General features: G+C 46.1%; 1 protein-coding gene across 1 annotated transcript; it reads left to right on the forward strand.

Moving 5' to 3' along the window:
- The first annotated feature begins 17,140 nt into the window (after positions 1-17,140).
- Positions 17,141-21,107, forward strand: LOC125523067 (OVARIAN TUMOR DOMAIN-containing deubiquitinating enzyme 11-like). Its single transcript, XM_048688114.1, has 10 exons — positions 17,141-17,294; positions 18,426-18,665; positions 18,922-18,995; positions 19,148-19,202; positions 19,361-19,435; positions 19,563-19,636; positions 19,735-19,783; positions 20,254-20,338; positions 20,481-20,537; positions 20,702-21,107. Exons 2-10 carry the CDS (start codon positions 18,495-18,497, stop codon positions 20,743-20,745), a joined length of 684 nt encoding a protein of 227 aa, XP_048544071.1. The 5' UTR covers positions 17,141-17,294; positions 18,426-18,494; the 3' UTR covers positions 20,746-21,107.
- The last annotated feature ends 1,094 nt before the right edge of the window (positions 21,108-22,201 follow it).

Genomic DNA, 22,201 nt, shown 5'->3' on the forward strand with positions numbered 1-22,201 from the left:
GGCATCTGGGTACCGTGGAACAAGGGGTTGCCCGGTTGAACGATTTTTCCCTTGGCGACATCGACCAACTCGTTGTTCACGAAGTGCAGGAGAGTGCACGGAACATCGGCGGCACCCTGCGAAAACATGTAGGGCGTCAGGGATGCCCAGTCAAAGGCAAGGAGATGAAGTCCTCGGCCGAGAGAGGCTTAATTAGTTACCGTGATGATGGCGTCGAGCTCGGCTAATGTCGAGGCACCGCCAACGGCGGGCGTGCAGTTGACGGAGGGGCCGCTTGCTGCAGAGGTGCCGGCCGGCGTACACCCGGGTGCATTAAGCTCCCGTGCCGGCGTCGGAGACACCAATGGCCCCGCCATCGCGTTCTGCAAGTTGCTGGTTGTGAAGCTAGGAATCGGGGGCGGCCCCTGTTGGCCGCCCGCAATCCACGCACTAATCCCCTGGATCAAGGTAGGCACAATGGCGGTGATCGTCCTTCCGAGTTGTTGTTCCACTTGCTCTTGGACAATCTCCGGAATCCGCGCCACCTGTGCCCTGAGTTCTTGAACCTCGCGCGCCTGGCTTTCCGAGCTGGTCTTTTTCTCCTTTCGCCCACCAGTGTTATAGTATGACGACCATTTTGTCGACAAGCCTTTGCCGGCCACACGACCAGCTGACGTCGGCTTACTGAGCTTATCCTTGTTCTTCATTACATTCAACGCCCTATTTAGAGTGGTGTCCCAAGGGTTGCTCTTAGTCGACCCCGCGCTACTGCTTTCAGTCGCCTGCGGAAGGAATGTGAACCATTTAGAAATTTGGCTTCATTAATTAGAATGCAACCATATGGAGCTAATTACACGGGGGTGTATTCCTTACCAGAACAAGCTCAAGCGCCCTGGTCTTCGGATCCGTGGTAAGCTCCTTTGTTTTCGGGTCCTTCTTGTACCAGGCCCTGACAAAGTTCCTAGTCTGCTTGTCACCGTATTTATCGAAGAGGGGCGGTAGGCCTTGCTCGGCACGGTCCGCCTCCTCCTTGTTCCATATAGGCTCCGCCACTCTGTAACCGCCGGGACCGAGTGTGTGTTCCCCTAAGTTCAGCTCCCGCATTTCTTTCCCCCACTTACTTGATTCGGAGTTTGCGGTGCTCGAGCAATTGATCTTGAAGTCGTTGTAGTCATCTTCGGTGATCGAAGGATTTTTCTCCTTGATCTTCTCATAACCCTCACCTTTCTCGATCATTCTCTTCACATTGCTTTTCCAAGTAGACAGGGCCTTGCTCATCTTCGTGAGGGCAGCATTGTTCACTTTATTCCCTTTGAGGCTTGTGTTTTCAAATTCAGCGGGGAACTTGTATCGTTCGTGCAGCTTCGTGAAGAGGAGGTTGCGCAAATTCCCTCGGTCAGGATGCCTCAGGTTCTCGGTGTTGATCGATACGGTGCTCCGAAGAATGCACCCGAGCTAAAGCGAGTACCCCTTGACTATTCGTTCGGGCGCCGTTGGATTCCCGTCGGAGTCCACTTCAGTAACTTCCTCCTTGAGGGTGCGGAGCACGGTCGGGCGCCGGTCCTTCCGTTGCCTCTTCGGTTGGCTGCCATCTATGCGTGCGCCGCCATCATCAGTGGTGGCATCCTCGGCGGCACCATCAGTGGTGGCATCAGTGGGGTCATCCTCGGCGGTACGATCAGTGGTCTCAGGATCGGTGGGGAAGGCGGCGTCCTCATACAAGTGAGGTTGTTCCTCCATCTCCTGGGACAGCTCCCAGAATGCCTTGACGCCTGAACCCCCGGCCTCATCGTTGTTGGCCATGTTTCTCTCTAAATAGGAACAAAGTTTGGTCAAAAAGTTGGTTATTGTCAAGGAACAAGATCATGGTCTCATCATTTAGGGTTTGTCGACACCGAGGCATCCTAAAAGCTAAGCTTTTATCATTGAGGGTTTTTCGACGCCGAGGCACCCTAAAAGCCTAAGCTTTCATCATTTCAGTTTTTATCGACACCGAGGCACCCTAAAAGCCATGCATTAGTCACAAGTACGCCGGGGCACTTGATCCTACTTAATTAACTACTAAGATACCCCGGCCCATGCATTAGTCACAAGTACCCCATATGTCCTATTTTTAGCAAAGTCATGCTAAAATTCACGGAAAATTTCAGCATGACCTTTGCTGAAAATAGGACATATGGAGTACCCGAATTTGCCGGAACGGAAGTTAATCGACATTCCAGCAAACTCAAGGGCCTCTCGGGTGGACAAGGCAAAAAAGGCCTCCATCACAACATGGAAAATACATTGGCATGTGAAGAGCTGAAACAATATATGCATCTCCAAGCAGTATCATTCAACATTTTGGACAAACCACTACAAGCAATACTGGACCATTTCTCCCCCAATACATCATAGCAACATTATTTGGGTACCTATATGGTATTAACATGCCATTCTCTGTCAAGAGAAGTAGCACAAAATCATTCAAGTACCAGTGTTTAACTAAAACTTGGTGTGAATAAGATCCTCTGTCAGTACTTCATACCAATAATCAAAACCCCAAAACCTGACGCCAACTAGTTACCATAAGGTCAAATACTGTCCACACCATAAACAGAATAGCACAAAATTATCAAGTATCATTGTTTAACTAAAACTTGGTGTAAATAAGGTAATAAAAGCAAATTATCCTAGCCAATATGGGTTTTCAGGAAATATTGAGACGCCGCACTTCTGATCGACTCCTGAGGTACATTCTCAACTAGCATAGTTTGTTTACCTTCTATTCCTATGTGGTTCATTACTTGAATTTCCTTCAAGCCTCAAGTTTATGTTGTCCTGGTCATATTATGCTTTTGCAACCACTAAAATGTAAAAAAGATTTTGTGAACTTGGGAAGAAAAGAACCACTTTCATCAAAGAAATAAAAATAAGATCACTGAGCAGAATTTTAACATTGGCTTAGGCATTTCTTGGCTGCAACAATCACTGAGTTTGAAATAGGTAGAATAGAATGTATTTTTCTCACTTGGGAAAGTAATCAGTTACAGCAACTTCAATATTTTGTGTCTCTGAATATTTGCATAAATTCCTACCATCATCCATGAGCAGCACCACATAGCAGTTCACAGAGCAGAACATGAGGCAGTTAGCTACTGGACAGAGCTTTTTGGCCAACACTCATAACACTGATCAACATTTCTCTAACTCGGACTACTTTACACTGATCAACTGTTCTAATGGAGGAGAGGAGGAACAACTGAGGTGGCTACTCACATCTACTTCTGGTGGGTGCTGAGGTAGGACTTCTCGCAGTACTCGGAGGCAGAGAAGAGCTGCGGCCGCAGGTTCTTGAGCTCCTGCATCAAGCATGGCCACAACGCTCAGTTTATCTACCATAGACAGTTTAGCAGAAACAAAAGCAACACACACATGTCTATGAAGTATCTGAATTTTGCAACTTTATTGTGTCTGAAATAGCTTTACTCGATGGTGTACATGCAGATCTCAGTTTCAAACTGGAATAATTTACAAGCAGGTCTAGAGTACTGTCAAAATTCAGAATGGTGACTGAATTTAACTGACAAACACATATGACTGTGCCATTCTAAGATTAAAAGGAAGACACGAAGAACTTAATTAGATAAAGCAGTGTCAGCTTTCCTAAGACAAGTATCAGCAAAGCATACACAAAAAGTATCCAAAGCAATAAGCACCAAAACATTACTACACACAAAATATCCAGTCTACTCACTGAAACCTTTGAATCTCAAACTGTCCCAACTTGACAAGTCAAGGGAAACTCAGCATTCACAAATTAGTTCAATTAAAGGCATTAATGCCGGTGAAACTATGTACTGGTTCAAGGACCAAAGAACACACATGGTGTGGTGCCGTTGGTCGTAATGAACACCACCTACAATGTCAGAGCCTAATATCCCCAACCACATTGGTTGCAAAGGGCCAAGGCACCACCAAGAGGCACCGACCCGAGGATCGGGAACTAAATTACCTCGCTGAAATCACTTTGAGACCACCCAAGAAGAAACAGAGAACTAATAAGAACCTAATGCGCTTTCCCCAACTAATAAAACCGATCAAGAAGTAGCAGCGGCGGCGGCGAGCTCCTGCTCCTAACCCTAGGTCGCCGCCCCGTGGGGGCATGGGGATGAGCGGGGGAGAGAGGGAGGGAGGGACATAGACTAACCGTCGTCGATGAGCAGCAGCCGCGCGGGGAGGCTCGCGCCGCCGTCGAGGAGCGCGTCCGACGAGGCTAGCCGCCGTCCGTCCGTCCGTCGAGGAGCCCGTCCGTCGAGGAGCGCGGGGAGGCTCGCGCCGCCGTCCGTCCGAGGAGGTCGCGGGCTCGAGGGGGAGGAAGGGGAGAGGGAGGCGGCGGGGGCGCGTGGGCGGCTGCGGCGCAGTGGGTCGGGGCAGCGGCGGCGGCGGCGCGGTGGAGGGAGGGACGAGGGAAGGAGCGGCGCGGTGGATCGAGGGAGAGGGAACTGGCGAGGGGGAGAGGGAAGGGGGGGACCATAACAGTATAGCAATGGCACAATACTAATAGCGCACCACCCCTCGGTGCGCCATAAGTACATCCACCGTGGTGCGCCATTAGTATTTTTTTTGATTTCTGCTCGAGCCAACAGGTTATATTCCACCTGACCTGATCCACACCAAGTTCCCTCTACTAGCTTGACTGGTCAGCAGCTAGTTCTCACACTAGGAGGTCCTGGGTTTGATTCCCAGGCTCCACAAATTTTTTTTATGCATTTAAAATACTGTTTGATACTTATTTGTGTTTAAATATGTTCAAACTTGTTTAAATCATAACAGTAATATTTTTTTATAAGACAGTAATAATTTTTTTAAAAATATCATCAAACAGTAATGCCGGTGGAGCGGGGGAGGGTGCGCGGGGTGCGGGGGGTCGGCGGCGGCGGTTGAGTAGGGGAGGGGTGCGGGGGGTCGGCGGCGGCGGCGAGGGGGACCGGATCTGGCGAGGTGGGATAGCGATCGAGATGGAGGGGGATCGAGATCGAGTGTCCATGAAATTTAAAAATATTCATGATAGTTCAAAAAGTGCCCATGAAATACAATCGAGAAATGAAGGCTACGATTTAAATACAATCGATCTTAGCTAGCTATCTGTTCACAATCTTCTTGCCCTTCTTTTTCGCAAATGGAGTTCTTCTATGGAACGGACGTCCTTTAGGTAGGGTGGTCCTGCTTCTTCTTGTGGTGTATGCTGCTACTTCATCATCGTCGTCATGTTCGATCCTCGGGTCGCCGTACTTGTCGAAGTCTTGCTCATTGGCTACTCCATCCATTCCGATGATCTTCCTTTTGCCTCTCCTCATGACAACACGACTGGGCTTTGACGGGTCGGTAATGAAGAAGCATTGGTCCACTTGGGAAGCCAGTACCCATGGCTCATTTTTCGCGGTGATGTTTGCGCCCGCGGTCTTGGATTTGGCTTCGGGTATAACCATGGTGGTGAAATACCGGTATTCTTTTAGGACGCTCTTGGCCCATCTGACACGGAACATCGGGACCTTCTCTCCAGCGTAGCTCAGCTCCCAGATCTCCTCGATCCTTCCGTAGTATCTGTCCTTGTCGTTACCGGTGTAGGATTCCATCGTTACCCCGGAGTTCTGATAACCATCGCGCTTCATGTCCTTGGCCTCGGTGTAGAATGTGTAGCCGTTGATATCGTACGCCTCATAGGTCATCAGGTTGTGCTCGGCGCCCTGTGACAAGGCGAATATGAGTTGTTCTTCCGCGAAAGAATCCTCATGTAAAGGGTATGACAGAAGCTTCTGCTTGAACCAACGCGTGAAACATGAGTTGTGCTCTTTGAGTATATCTCCGTCCGTACTCTGTTGGCCTCGGTCATTGTACGTCTTCTTAATAAAGGTTTTGTGCTCTACCACCCAAGGATCGACCACATCTATGTGTTGTAGCGCGACTAGATTTGCTCTTTCAAAGTCGGCGAGTCGAACCTCGAAGTCGACATGCATTTAGCGGCGACCCTCACGGTGACCCCATCCAGCGAGCCTGCCGAGGTGCCTGTTGACGGGCAGACCAACGGGGTTCTCGATGCCTAAATAATTCGTGCAGTAGGAGATGCACTCTTCGGTCAGAAAGCCCCTGGCTATGCTTCCCTCTGGACGTGACATGTTGCGAACGTATCCTTTGATGACACCATTCATCCTTTCGAACGGCATCATGCTGTGCAGGAACGTCGGCCCGAGTTGGATGATATCGTCCACGATATGGACCAGCAGATGCACCATAACGTCGAAGAATGCGGGCGGGAAGTACATCTCAAGCTCGCATAGTATCACCACGATCTCTTCCTGTAGCCTTCTGAGTTGCCTCACGCCAACAGACTTCCGAGAGATGACGTCGAAAAAGTTGCATAGGCCAAATAGGGTTTCACGGACGTGCGCGTCCATGATCCCACGGATTGCAACTGGAAGTATCTGCGTCATCAACACGTGACAGTCGTGAGACTTCATCCCGCTGAACTTCAGCTTCGCTGGGTCTAGTTATCTGCTTATCTTCCCCGCGTAACCGTAAGGAAGTTTTACTCCTACGAGGCAGGTGAAAAACTGCTCGATCTTCTCCTGACTTAGAGTGAAGCACGCGGGAGGGTAGTCATTTCCGGTCTTCTTGACCTTTTTGCCTTTGCGACGACTTTCCGTGTCCTGCTTCGCCTCATCATCATCATCATATATATATAGCGTGAAGCTCCTGCCTGATGCCCATTGATTTCAAGTCTGCCCTTGCTTTCGGCCCATCTTTGGTCCTCTCTGGCATGTTGAGCAGGGTACCAAGCAGACTCTCGCACACGTTCTTCGTGATATGCATGACATCAAGGCTGTGAGGCACACGGTGGATCTTCCAGTACGGCAAGTCCCAGAAAACAGACCTCGTTTTCCATACCTTCAGCAGCGGCTCTGGCGCCTTTCGCTTCTTTCCCGGCTCTGGCGCCTTTTGCTTCTTTCCCGGCAGTGGGCAGTCTTTCCAATTTTTCAACAGCTCGTCTATTTCCTCGCCGCTCCTCGTACGCGGGCGTCCTCGGGGTTCGATTTCACCATCGAACAGATCCTTGCGTTTTCTCCACGGGTCATCGTCGCGAAGCCACCTTCGATGTCCCATGAACACGGTTTTCGAAGACCCGGGATCTCTATCTAGCTGGCGATACGTTGTGTCATCCATGCACCTGACGCATCCAGAAAATCCGTGGACCACCTGCCCCGCGACATATCCGTAACCGAGATAGTCGTACACCGTCGTGAGCAGCGCGGCTCTCATAGGGAAATATTCTTTCTCTGCGGCGTCCCACGTATTGGCTGGCGTTTTCCACAGCGTGTCAAGCTCCTCTTTCAGCAGCCCCAGATACAGATTGATGTCGTTCCCTGGTTGTTTCGGTCCTTCAATTAGCATACTCATGTGAATGTACTTCCTCTTCATGCACAACCAGGGGGGAAGGTTGTACATCCACACAAACACAGGCCAGGTGCTATGTGTGCTTCTCTGGCTGCCAAACGGATTGACTCCATCGGTGCTCGCGCCCAGCACGATGTTCCATGGATCGTTCCCAAATTCTTGGTCTTCGAAGTTCAACGCTTGCCACTGGCTCGCATCCTTAGGGTGACTCAGCATCTTGTCTTTTTTATCTATCTCCGGATCATTTGCGTCATCTTCTCGCTTCTTCTCCTCCCTATCCGCGTGCCAACGCAGGAGCTTTGCTACCTTAGGGTCCGCGAAATACCGCTGCAGACGAGGAGTGATCGGAAAGTACCACACCACTTTTCGAGGAGCTTTCTTCCTCTTCTTGTATCGAGTAACGCCGCACACCGGACATATGGTAGACTCCGCGTGCTCGTCCCGATAAATGATGCAATTGTTCATGCACACATGGTATTTCACGTGCGGTAAATCCAGAGGACACACGATTTTCTTCGCCTCCTCCAAACTGGTCGGGCACTTGTTCCCCTTGGGAAGACGTTCGTGCCAGAATGACATGTTCTCGTCGAAGCATGCGTCGGTCATTTTGTGTTTTACCTTCATCTCCAGAGCCATGAGCGTTACTTTCAGGCGGGTATCCTCGGGCCTGCATCCTTCATACAATGGAGTAACCACGTCTAACTCAAGTTGATCCATCTTGGCTTTCTCTCGGGCGGCAGCTCTTGCGTTATCCGTCTGCTTGAGAAGCAGCTCTTGAATATGAGGGTCCTGCACCCAACCCATCGATGGTCCAGCGTCGTTTGCTCCGCCGGCATCATCATCTTCATGATCATGCCCGTCGTCTGCTCTGGCATCTTCCTCATCATCATGTTCTGCATCTTCTACATGATGACTGTGTACAGCATCACCGTCGTGATCATCTCCTGGGGATTCTTCGTCTTCTCGCCCGCCTGAGCCGCGGTGGTTGTCTTGCTGCCCTTCCTCATTTCTTGCCCGGCCCCCATGGACGATTTCGTAGTCATCTTCATCACCTTGCCACCGATAGCCATCCATGAAACCACGCAAGAGCAGGTGGTCCCGCACCTGCCCGGATTCCGGGTCCGCAATAAGGCTCTTCAGCTTGCATCTTCGACACGGACATCTTATCTCCGTCTCGTTCTTTTGAAGCATCTCGGCCTTCGCGGACCTCAAAAACCTATTCACGATGCCTTCGGTCATCGTGCAGACCATGGTCGCCTGCGGGGTAGAGCAAAACGATATTTTAGAACCAAGAAAAAATTTGGCATGACTTTCCCTAAAAATAGGACCAAAAAGAATGCTTAATGCCAAAATTCTCGCCGAAACGGAAATGAATCAACATTCCGGCAAAATATTGGCAACTATCGCATTTCAAATACCGATACACCTCCAAACACAAACACATATGCAACACCACAAACATATGCAACACCACGAACATACATAGATCTAGCTAGGCCATAAAAAGTGCATGTGCACATTATTGTAGGGAGAACAACATAAATATAGCTTCCCCCCTTACTTACCTATCAAAACAAGGTAATTTAACCACTTAAATTGAATGAATCTATGATAGAAATGAGGTGAAAAAGAGGAGGCACCCGAGACAAGGAGGAGGTGGAGAGAATGAAGTGGGGAGAAAGTGAGTGTGGGTAGGAGAGGCTGTCCAAAATATCTTGTTGCTGCCCACTTACTAATGGCGCACCAACTCTAAATGCGCCATTAGTAATCCAGGTTACTAATGGCGCACCTTCTGGTGGTGCGCCATTAGTAGTTTTGCAAAAAAAAACATACTAATGACGCACTGTTCCACAGTGCACCATTAGTAGTTTTGCAAAAAATAAAATAAAAAATATAATAAAAAAACAACATTAGTGGCGCACTTTCCGACAGGTCCGCCATTACTAGTTACAACTAGTAATGGCGCACTGTGTCTGGATGCGCCATTAGTATGTTTGGACAGGTACACTAGTTCAATTTTTTTTTGATACTAATGGCGCACCCTGGGCCAGGTGCGCCATTAGTAGTTTTAGCTCTAATGGCGTATCAGAAGGTGGTGCGCCATTAGTATATACTAATGGCGCACCGCTTGTCTGGTGCGCCATTAGTGTCAATCCCATCTATAGCCCTTTTTCTAATAGTGCAAAATGCATTTCTATTTTTACAAATAAATAAATCAAGAAGGTCTTCTAACTATGACTATGTGCCTATGGTTGTGGGGCTCTAGTGTAAAGCGATATCGATGGAAGATATTTTCTATTTCCAAAAAGCAAAGCTTGTGATTTGATGAACTAATTTCAATTTAGTTTGTGCCAGACCACATCCAACACAAAAGTGCAGGACACCATAGCCCAACTGCTTGGCAGGTATCCAATTCTCTTCGGTCAAACGGGATGGTGGAGACGAGTCTCCGGATCACCGACCTTCGCCAATGCACACATGCATTTTGTGTCCTTGCTCCTGCCGATCTTTATTACGTTTTCCTCTATAGTAGCAAAAAGACTGTTTTTCCTCATATGACACACACACTAAGCGTTTGCTACACACTGCAATACAAACACATCTCAATGACCTCTATTGAGGTCTATGTTGCAGTAGTTTGATTTATGGTCAAAATGTTGTCAAGTCTACCCTAAAAATACAACCTAATAGTCCACATTTGTATTCAGTTCCTTCTAAAATCTTAGCTCATTAGCGAATAACATACCACTCACAACCCTTTATTTCTTGCGAAGACATACAACTCATGATCTAGCAACAAAGAAAGGTAAGCAGACATAAACCCGTGCAAATAGGGATATATATAACAAGGCAGAGTGGTCATTAGCCACAACTCTCGTTAAATCATCAACACGGTAAGTGTGAAGGTACTGAATGTGTGTAACTCATGGGGAAATAAGTAGCGATATCAAGCAATTGTTTAATAGGAAATGGTCCAAGCATGGCCAAATTTATTCTACTAGTAGCAAGTATGACCAAATGACTAGTTAACAAGAGTACAAGAAGAGCATGAAGGGATCTAAGTAGTTGATCTCACTACTTCTGTAGACCTTGATATCCAGTGAACATCGGATTTTTTAGGCATGGCAAAATATACATTTTTCATGGCAAGTTGTGTTCGCCGAGGATTGCAAGTTTGGTTGGCGAGCATGCAAATCCCCCTCAGTTCATTTCTACCAGGAAATTGCTATGCTTGCAAACTAAATTTGCCATTCTCACATCAATATAAATTGTCATAAAAATGTTCGATTTGCCATGTCTAAAAATCAAACGTCAAATTCTCGCCTTCCCGGCTTCTATTTATCTGTCCTCTCCTGGTGCGACTGCTGATGTTAGTGGCAACCAACAGAGGTGGCGGTTAGCACCCTCCGCTCCTCCCCGTGCGTCCATGGCCCTAGGCATCAGGAACATGCTTTCCCGATTGTCGTCAATAGCAACGCAGGCGACGACGTCCTCTGCATCCGCGACCACAAGTTGCATCATCTTTTTGAAGAAAAGAAGGGCTTCCCCCTTCCGATTTCTATTAAGGGAAACCAAACATAACCACGAGCTACAAGCACCAATTCACTTACAGAAAGTAGCTAAAGATCTCACAGACTGCATCCTCGTGATGCAACAACATGCGTGTCCTCCGCTTCTCCATGGTGCGGCGAGGCAACTCTCTCTGGCAGACAACCCAACAAATATTCGTCTCAACAGACTCCAAGTCCCTCTTCCATGGTCGCATCCTCGCATGGTTCCGCTAGCCAGCGCCATGCCGCAAACCACCCTTGCCCTAGTTGAGATCCCACGGGCGCTGCCGTCGCAACACCATCGCCGGGGAGAGAGAGGGTTCGACGGGGGAGGAAAAGAAAAGAAGAGGAAGAGTGGGGAGAGGGGGGGGGGTGACGATGCCGAACAATTGATGTGCAATCCTCGTGCGCAGAGATCCGTGCGCTTGATTGGATAGTCAGAACAATGATGGCGCGAAAAAAGCTTAGAACCGACGTCAATTCTATAGCATTTGGGTTATGTCTTCCTAGGAGGGAAGCTCCCTTCTTTACATTCTTAACTAGAACATGAAGGCGCGCGTTGCCGCGCCTGTCCATCGTAAAGCAAATGATTATAAGTATCAGCAAAAACTTGAATGCATAAACAATTTATAATTTGTATCATTCGAATCACTTGAATCATAGTGGCACGATGTCAATGGTTGGGCATATTTATTTAAGTTATATACAGCTGGCCTACTTGCAAAAAAAATATTTTCTTTTTGGCATGTTCACGAGGAAAGAGATGAAAAAAAATGAATACAATAAACATCATTTTTTTTCCTTAGTTGTGCTTCATTTCATTTATGAATTGAGAGAAAGTTTGCATAATAACACATAATCATTAAAACAACTTCTCAAGGAGCTCGGTCCTCGCATGATGCCTTGATTGTAGCTAATTAATTGTAAACAAAAATACTATAGAAATACTCAGTTCCTGTCTTGGAAGAGACACTACAAAGGGTATCATTTGAAGAAAAACAGTGCTGCCCTCTTTTCAACCTGGAAAGCCCGGCCCTTGTGCTGAAGCTCTAGGGACGGCTTTTCGCCTGCTGATAGGAGTATAGAATTGACACATAAATAAAACCTGGATACAAGATGGACGCAGACAAACATAGGCAAACGTCTAATCATGCTTGAAAGCATATGCACAAAGTTGACCTATTAGGTATGCAAGAAGAACACCCATCGGCAGTAGCAAGAACCATGGTAGAACTTGATGAAGATTTTCTCAAGGCAAAACAGATTTCTCTCAAACTGATGTTTGAAAACCCATCACATCAATTTCGATTTAAGGAATTAAAGGTGCGTCTCAACTGAGGCTTCATAAGCAGCACCCGTTGTCGGAGTGACCCGAATAGGTGTAGTAATTCTTTGTGCACCATTAGTGGTCGGGCTCCAGCAGAAACCTAGATAAAGGAATATTAAGTTGTGTGATCTGGATGTCAACCTGAGTTTTGCCAACATAAAGGGATACTGTAAGAGGGACGATATGAAATATTTATTACATATAATAGGAAAACAACAACAACAAGTCAACAGGTAAATGAATAATGCATTAATATCATCTGACATGGAGCATAGTGTGGAAAATTTGGAACTTCGATGCTTACTTCTCAGCATATCTACAGCAAAGGATAAAAAAACAGAACTTGGATTTCAGTTTTATTGACAGAGTGTGGAACTATATCAAACAATTACTTACAATGTTGACTACAGTACAGTTTGAAAAATGGGTCAATTTCATTGCTGTTGACTATTATCGTGAGCTGGTACAAGCATTTCAGCAGTTGCAAATGCCTACCCATATAAACACAACAAAACGAAGGATAACTCTTCATGCCTAAACAAGTAAAATGTACCTACCTAGAAGTTATGCTGGGAAAGACGAATCTGCAAGGTGTGGTCAAACAAACAGGTCATTATTCATCTCATCGGCTACAATTTTTGGCACGTGATACACCAAAAATATACCCAAAATTGAAAGCGAACAACACAATACAGCCTGGTCCCAATTTATCTCAAATGCACGAACTTACCAAAGATGTTCACATGGAACACACGAATATCACCAGACACAATGTAAAGCTATAGAGAATACCTTGTGGTTCCACGCAATCCCGAGCCTCTTAAAAGAGTTAACCCGCTGAAGGAAACCTGCCATGACAACAAAACCAACAAAGTTAATAGAAGGGCCAGACCACACCCCATGCATCCGAATTTTTTTAAGCTCTACCGATATAGCGTGACCTCACATTTGTTCTAAACAGAAGGGGTGGCTATTTGCCTAGCTTGTTGTTTTCGGCATGATAAAAAAAGTACAAGGAAATATTTCCGCTCACCAGGATCCCGGCCAAGTGAGCACACACCTCTGATCATTTTGCTCAAACCTCTCTCTGGTTATTTGTTGTCCAAGAACCTTGTGAGGCACCGGTCCAAAAGAAAAGAAAGCCAATCCGACAAAATGTTCGACTCTGAGGGAATGAATTGATTTGCGAGTATTTTGTGAACTGCTGATACCTGACAGTCGGCGATGGATGCAGACGACGCAGGCAGCCAATGCAGCCACCATGGACGAACACTGCATGGCACAAATTAAAATTGTAAAGAAGGGGCCTGCAGAGGAACAATACAGGACGGGGTGGACGGCACGTACGCGGAGGCAGACGCGCAACAGAAGCGCGGAGATGGCGGCGGCGCATCCTGGAGGAAGGAACGACGACGGATCACGGAGGAAGGGGAAGAGGAGAAGGTGGAGTTGTTCGCCCAGGAGGATAGCGCTGGAACCTGACAACCTGGCTTGTTACCGAATGGGAAGACCTGGGCCTTCGACAGCCCAATTACGGAGAGAAACCGAAGCTCGTTCTCCGGGGTAGCGGCCCACAAGACGGTGCCTGGATCGCGTGCGAAACGACCTGCGACGAGGGAGTTCAATCTAGATCGTACGTTAGAGTGATCCGATGGCTGAGAGGCTTAAAACGCTGTGGTGGCTTGTAGGTAGCTGCGTTATACTGTTTTGTAATTGATTGACTTGATTGTCTTCCTGATCAGTGATTAGTATTGATGGCCCTTGAGCTCGATTTGAAGGACCCACGAGGAAAGATCGCATGTAGACTTTCTGGGGTCTGACATAAAAATTAATCAGATGACCTCTTTGGTCTTCGGGTTGGCTCATCCAAGATCCGATTAACTTGATTTTGAAACTAGTCATTTACCCAGGTGAAGATGCGGGTACTTTTATTTTTTTAATCGTAGCCTGCAGCTTATCTGCTATACGTGATGTGCTTATTGGTTGGTTCATTAGTTAGATTCATCCGAAAAACATCGCTTTGTTTTTCTTTCTTGTGGGTCAAAAAAAAACACCACTTTGTTGGTTCCGAGTAGTCGCGTGCCATTCGGTTTGTTGGTATTGGTACAGAGTGACCTTTTACAACATAAATAATTCTTTTTGCGCAGAACGTAAGTTATATACTAAAATTACGCCAATTAATTTGGATCGGAGGGAATAGTAGAATCTGTACTCTGCTCAAGCATAACACATTTATGCTCTAAAGTTTTTGGTCGTTTGGTTAAGAGTTGCAAAATTCTTCATAGAATGTAAGAAAGTACGTACACTGCACATTACGCACGTATCATACTTCGGCAGTGAGTATTGCTTTAGATTTTGGCCCCGTTCGGTGTTCATCCGCTCCACTGTTTCACTCTAGAAGTGGACAAAGCTGCAGTAAAAAGTCTTGAAGCGGGCGAAACGATGCTCCGCAGATCCATGAATTTCAAGGAGCCGGCGCATTGCCGAACGGTCCGACTCCGTCGCTCCATCCATCTCCGAGGAAAGCTTCAGGCGAAACTCTGCCGATCGAGAGTGGTGGTGATGGGTGGTGACCAACGGGCACGAGGCAGATATTCTCGCATTTCCTATTGTTTATTTATTATTTTCTGGTTAGGTGCACGACCCGAGAGAAAAACGCGTCACTGGGAACGCAAAAGGCGGCCCTTTCTGGTTTTGGGCTGTCGGTATGGTGGTGGAGTTTGACGTCTCCACTCTCCACTCTCCTCCTTTGCATTCTTGCATCTTGGTCCTACTATACATGTGACTGAGTGAGCGTGTAAAGCAGTCTCTAGGTTACTTGAAAAGAAAAGTCTCTGGTTTCAGTTTCTGTCATGGTAGCAACTTAAGCGTGTGTTTTTTGACGGGCAACTTATAGCATGTCTCAAAGTTCAAAAGAAAAAGAAAAACTTAGCATGTCTCATTTTTATCTGAACGACGTTAGCTGTATTTTTTGTGTTACTTTGGCTTGTCGGACTGTATACACATTCAAATTTAGTCATTGAGTTAACACAACAATATGGTACCAAGATAACATAGGGTGACCCGATCTTCTCACCGAATGATGCAAATCTTCGCACGACCCACTGCCAACACAACGAACTTGCAACATAATAGAAATTCACCTCACCACAATTTAGCGCCAACCACAACCGATTTCGCCAACCAATTCACCTAACATAGTGTTTTGACGATTTAGATTTGATCTTTTCCCCCACTCCGAGGATAACATTATATAGGCCGGAAATCACGCAGAGCTTTTCAATGCGTCCTTATTTGTTGTTACTTGAAGCGTGTATGCATATTTTGCAACCGTTTCAAATTCGAACCTTCCCAGTCAAATCAATACAAAAGGGAATATCTTATGTTCCATCTTTGTTCTCCTTACTTGATGATGGCCTCCTCTGCCTCAAACCTAACAATACAAAGATATAATGGTCTAGACCGTATAAAGTCTTCATCAACATTTAAGTTGTCAAACTCGGCCAAGAGAAGTTTCCTCGTTGTTCTAGTAGTCTGGCGCATGTCCTTATAATTCGCCCAACACTAGTAAAAAAAAGGGCCATTTGTCCTGGTGCTAGAGGGCCTTTAGTCCCGGTTCTAGTAGTTTTACTTGATGATGGCCTCCTCTGCCTCAAACCTAACAATACAAAGATATAATGGTCTAGACCCTATAAAGTCTTCATCAGCATTCAATTAGTCCCGGTTTTGGCCTGTGCAAAAGAAAAAGCAAATTGAATGCCAAATGTTACCCAAAATGTCTCTCCAAATTTGTTTTTTTCACCGACAAAGCACTACTGCTCCGTTTCGCATGAAAATTGGCAAACATGTTTGTGACCCGAACATGAACATCCACAAAAAATTCAGATTCTTTTTAGAATATTGTACTACTTCTTTAGCATTACTGTTCATCCGGGACCAAATGCTCATGGGAGCCAAAATGCCCCCCCCCCCACAGAAATCATCCTATAACACGTGTTTACTTCACTCCGATGCAGAGACTGGAAACAATATTTTTTTCCTAAGAAATAAATCATCTAGAGAGAAACCAGACTGCTTCATTAGGAATGTTGGAATGGACGAGACAGCCTCGACACCCAGCCGTCGCCGCCTCTCCAAAATAGGCTAGGGTTGCTCTGCCTCCGTCGGCGCCATCGCCGGTCTATCTCATCTCTGGTGGCTCTAGTGCCATGGAGGCATGGTGGATCCTGGCCCTTACCTGTGAGGGGCTCCGATTTTATTTATTTTTATCTGTGTCCTGCTTAGGAAGACGAGACGACAACGGCTCCTTGAAGATGGAATAAAGTTCTTCCCGCGTAGCCCTATTTCAGTGGTGCATCTAGTATCGCCGGAGGTCATGTGGAGGTGTGTCTCCTCATGGGATTCACCCGACTGTTGTCTTTGGTGGATCTATTTGGATCCGATCTTCGTTCGTCTACGTTCGTGTGTCTTCAGGTTGGATCCTTGCGATCTACACGCCCCTTCATCAGCGCATGTGTTGTTCTGGTGCGCTGGTACTATGCGGCCTTAGCACGACGACTTTTCGATTGTTTACTACAATAAGTTTTGCTTGGATCCGGCGAGGTAGGAGCGATGATGGCGGTGCGTATTCGGCTCGTTACAGTGCTTGCAGTTCGTTGCTAGTTGGTCTATGAATTTATTATTTCTGGTATTCGTTTTACTATCATGATTAAAGATGAATACATTGAAAGTTTTCTTGAAAAAAAATGTTGGAATGATTTTCACACTAAAGCATGAAAACGTTGGCCTTATGTGAGAATCTGACTGACCGAGGGGGGTAACATCACAAATTCCCCGAATTAAAAACGTCAAAGAAAGTGAAGAAAAGGCGGCGATTTCTATCCCCTCGCTCGCTTCCCCTTCCGACAGCAAGTGCGAGCTACTGAGCTCTGCTCCGCCCCCACACCCTCCCGTCGCGCGCGCGGCGGCCGCCGCCCTCCCTGATCCGAGAGCCAGAGAAGCCGGTAAGTCCCCTCCCCTCGCCCGATCGTCCCACCCGGTCCGCGAGCCAGGGCTCCGCGCGGTCGATCGCTGCCCGGCTCCGCTGCCGCCGCGCGCAGCCGACCTCTGCAGCTCCGGTTATTCATTTTTATTTCTTTATTATCTTTTTCTTAGGAGGGAAGCTCCCTTCTTGATTGACTTGATTGTTTCGTATGGTATCCTCGTCCTGATTACTGGGTACTATTACATATGATCTTTGAGCTCGATTCGAAGAACCCTCGAGGAAAGAGCGCCTGTGTACACTGTAGCTGGTGCTGGGCTCTGACATAAAATGTAGACAGAAGACCTATTTGGCCTTCAGGTTGACCCATCCAAGATCCGATTACTGCACCGGTCAACTTAGTTTTGGAGCTACTTATTTACCCTAGTCCCTAGGTGGTTTTGTTGGATATTTTAATCCTAGTCTGCTAGGAGGGATGTAGTCTGCAGCTTATCTGCTGCTGCGTGCTGTGCTTACTAACCGGTCCATCAGTTCGATTTCTCTGGAAAGCATCCCATTTGTTAGCTCTTCTTCCAGTTCACCCACTGATCTGATCACCTTCGGTGCTGCTTTGATCTTGTAAAAGTAGCATAATTCTTCAGTTTACGATGGGGAGAAAAGAGGTACTGGGACTTGAAAGTGTCTGAAATTCCCACTCATGTGAGGCAGAGGAATTACAGCGAGCAGACGCACACTTTGCTGTACTGCTGTGTTGCTGGCTCCTTATCCGGTCCCATTATTGCTGGTCGCTCTCATGCGCCATCTGGCTTGTTGGGATTGGTATGCAGTGTCCGGAAGGATCCCATGTGTGGGTATTAACTATGAGAGACAAGGACTGACGAAATGGAGTAATTGGAAACATTCTCCGGATATCTCCCTACTGGGTGGTTAAGATCTGCATATGCATCTCATAGGGTACGCTATTAAGAGCTAGGAATTTGTGTGTTCCAACACCACTCTGTAAGGTTTGATGTAATTCCATGTACCAACCAGACAAACATCAAAACACTGCAATGCTATTAAAAGTCATCCGGTTGGTTGCAGTAAGTAGTTTTGGAACTTTTTATCTGGTGTTTCTTTCTGTGTTTCAATGCTTGCTCCCTGTTTCTTGCAGTAACTTTCTGTCTTTGAAGCCCATTGGAGGCCCAAGATCTTGTCGATGTTCGTCTGGAGATAGCATGTCATGTCTGAACAACAGGATCATGTTAGTAAAAGCTCGAGCTCTAGCATCAGCACCAGCACTCAGGAAAGCGAGGAGGAGGTGTCCGTAACTATCGGTAGCCTCCTCGCTCAAGCAAGGAACGACAAAGGACATAGTCTTGGGAGGCGCCTCTTGCATTTGGGTTCAGTCCCGGTAATCAAGAGTCAATCAACATTTGTTACTTTTTAATCTTTTAGTCCTATTTGCTTCCTGAGCTTTACCTCTAGCTGAGTGAGTCATAATTACTTTGATGAACTGTCTCTGAAGTCTGAACTGAACATAATTTGTCGGTGTAGTGCTCAATAGTAGCTAACGTGCATTATAATTCTGAATTGCGGATTGCAAAATCAAATAATGACTCCTTTGCAATCTTTTATGACAAAATTACTAACACCCTGTTTTGCGGCAGCACCATCCTCGAGTTAATGGAGAGATTCCTAATGTTGATAATGCAACCTTGGATCATGAAAGATTGTTGGAAAGGTAAAGATCGGATCTCCCCTTCCCTCCACTTGAATGTGGACATCATTTTGTTGGATTAATCTTGTAGCATACATGTGCTGTTGCACCTTCTTCTGATGTTGCATCTTTTGCCTGTTCTCTAAGTTCATTTAGCGTTACCTTTTATTTGTCAGGTTGGGGACATATGGTTTGGCCGAGTTTCAAATAGAGGGAGATGGGAATTGTCAGGTTTGTTTACATGTTTACCCCCCAAAACTTGAAGATAAATGCAGGAGGCTTCACAAAAATTACTATTCCATTTCTTGAAGATAACATATTAATTAACCTATTGTTGCTTTCAGTATTGTTCCCATTTTTCTAACCCTACCAATGACCTATTGTCACAGTTTCGAGCTCTGGCAGACCAGATTTTTTGCAATCCTGAATATCACAAACAAGTGAGGAAGGCAGTCATGAAGCAGGTAGCCTGTTTGTCTCAGCCCGCGGACATTCTGTAGTAATCTAAGTAAAAGCATTGATCATCTTGCAGACTTGATAATACAATTTCATTGATATGCAACTATGCTGAAGCCTGTCTCTGCTTTTCAGCTGAAGGAATTCAGAAAACGCTATGAAGGCTATGTACCAATGGAATATAAGGTGTACTTGAAGAAAATGAAAAGGTAGCACAGATTGTGCTGCTTAAATGCATGTTCACTGTTGACAGAGACAGTATACTAGGCTTCAAGTATATTCATAGCTTCGTATATATGTCCTGCAGATCCGGGGAATGGGGGGATCATCTGACCTTACAAGCGGCTGCAGACCGGGTAACATGCACTTCTAGTCCTTTTTTTTAAAGAACATGCACTTCTAGTCTGATGATGGTTGAGTGGTTTCTATAGCAAAACCTTGCAATTGCAGCATTTTGACATTAATGTTCCTGTTGTTTCTATAACTCTGACTATAGCTCAAAGCCCTGAGGCGCAAAAAAAGTCCCACTTCGAGTCTATGCAGTAATATGTGTGTCTGATGTCATTGTTCACTATTCATGAAAATTGATATAGCATTCTCTGAATAAGATGCCCGAAATTTCTGATAACATTGACATTCCTTCGTATTATTCTTTTGAATCTTATAGTAAGAAGTTTAGTGATCAGTCAGATTTTTGTCTATATTAATGTTTCTCTTGGAACTGTCATGTTCTCAACACACACTATCATGGCATTAGCATGTGTCATTACTCATGTTTATTATCTGCCTGACGTCTTTCTCCCTTTGTATGTCTACTTGCTCACAGTTTGGTGCCAAAATTTGCTTACTGACGTCATTTAGAGACACCTGCTTAATTGAGATAGTCCCAAGGGACCTGACTCCTACAAGAGGTGAGAGCCGATGCACTAGTATCTCTTATGCCCTTGTTATAATCCTGAATTCTAGAGAGATTCATCCCGCCTTTTCCACGGCGCCCGCGAAGATTTCGCTGGAAACATGCTAACTAATATGCTTCCTTGGCATGTGTTTCAGAGCTTTGGCTTAGCTTCTGGTGTGAAGTACACTACAATTCCTTGTATGCGACTGACGGTGAGCGTTTGTTTTGCTTAGACCTGCTGATTTGGTGAACTACCAATGTTCATTTGCATCATTACAGACCATTAAAATTTTAACAATCCATTCCAGTTACTGCATTATTCGGTCATTGATCAGTTCTATCTTCTAAAAATGAGCTCCTGTTGTGCGCACTGCAGACCTCCTGACTCGCAAAACTAAGAAGAAGCATTGGTTGTTCTAGGGCGGTGCCGACTTCCGAGGGAGAGGAGCTTCTCTTTGCTGCAGCTGTTCTTCTCCCTTGAGCTTAGCAGGGTCTGCAATACTTTACTGGCCCTTACTAGTTACTACTACTACGGCCATCATTGTAAAATCTGTACCGAAATATTTGTAGTTGGGGAATACTAGTACAAGTTCCCCCAACAACAAGTATTGTGATACAGAGGGAGTAGTTGAGACTGTTTTAGCACGCAGGAATTTTACGGGAACACATCCGCAAAAATATTGAAACGGCCCGGACTTGTGTAGGATTATTATGAGGCAATGTACAGTAAACTTCAATGTAGTATTTAGCAAGGAAAAAGCACATGGAATGTCAAACTCTCAGCCCCACGAGTCTTATGTTCTACACTGGCAAGCGTGTTTCCTTTTTTCTTTTTTCTTTGCGGTGTTATCAGTTAGTGGTCATTAATTTGTTGGTCAATGATCTTTTCACGCCGTAGAATCACCTACATATTTTATGCGTGGCTAGATTCAAGCCTCGGGAGTCAAGATGGCAACGGAGATGAAACACACCGAGTTTTGCTTGCCCAAATTCATCCCGACAAGGAAATCGCAAGCCCGTCTTGTCACCATCATGTGCGGGGCTAGTTTTTTGCCCGTCTTCTAAACTCATCGGGTTTTCTAAACCTACGGGAAATCCGTCCCTGCGAGCAGTCAATGAAAACAGCAGCATTGTAAGACAAACATGAGCATATTACAGCAACAAGAATCAGCATATTCGCATATTTAGGCCATGTTTGGTTCGGCTATGGATTTCTAAAAGCAGGTGCGAAAAATTTGCTGTGAAAAAATAGCTGTGAAAAATCTGATGTGAAAAAGATGTAGGTCATTTGGCAAACCAGCTAATACAACTTTTTCAGATTTTGGCCCGCAGCGAAATCAGATTTTGGAAAGCACGTCCTAGGCTGCTTTCGCTTTTGGTTCAGATTTTGGCAGTGGATTTTCGGAATCGGATTCTGCTGGGTTCGCCCTTTGGTTCAAATTCTGCTGCGCGGCAGCGGAATCCGTCGATAAAAGTTGAACCAAACAGGGCCTTAAGTCAAGATGGATTTGGATTTGTACTCCAGGGCCTCGACGCTGGGGCCCGGCTAGTCGGGCGTTGTGGCTTTAGGGCGATTGAGTCAAGATGAATCAGTGCATGCTAAAATAACGTATCTTGACGGGTATTTATCGGGTTTTGGGTATTACTAAAACGGGTTTAAACCCGCGAAACATGTCGGGTTTTATTATGTACCCATCAATAGCCCCGCGGGTATAGAAAGACGCCCATTCCCGTCCCCTATAAAGACGTAGGTTTCGGGGCCCCATTGTCATCTTGACTCCGGAGGCCATTTTGCCTATGTTGGCTCACTGCCATGTGGGACCTAGGTAACATGTCTACTAGAACTTGCCCGTGTGACTTTTGTCCTGGTTTTGAG

Source organism: Triticum urartu, chromosome 7 (assembly GCF_003073215.2).
Source record: "Triticum urartu cultivar G1812 chromosome 7, Tu2.1, whole genome shotgun sequence".
Classification (NCBI taxonomy): domain Eukaryota; kingdom Viridiplantae; phylum Streptophyta; class Magnoliopsida; order Poales; family Poaceae; genus Triticum; species Triticum urartu.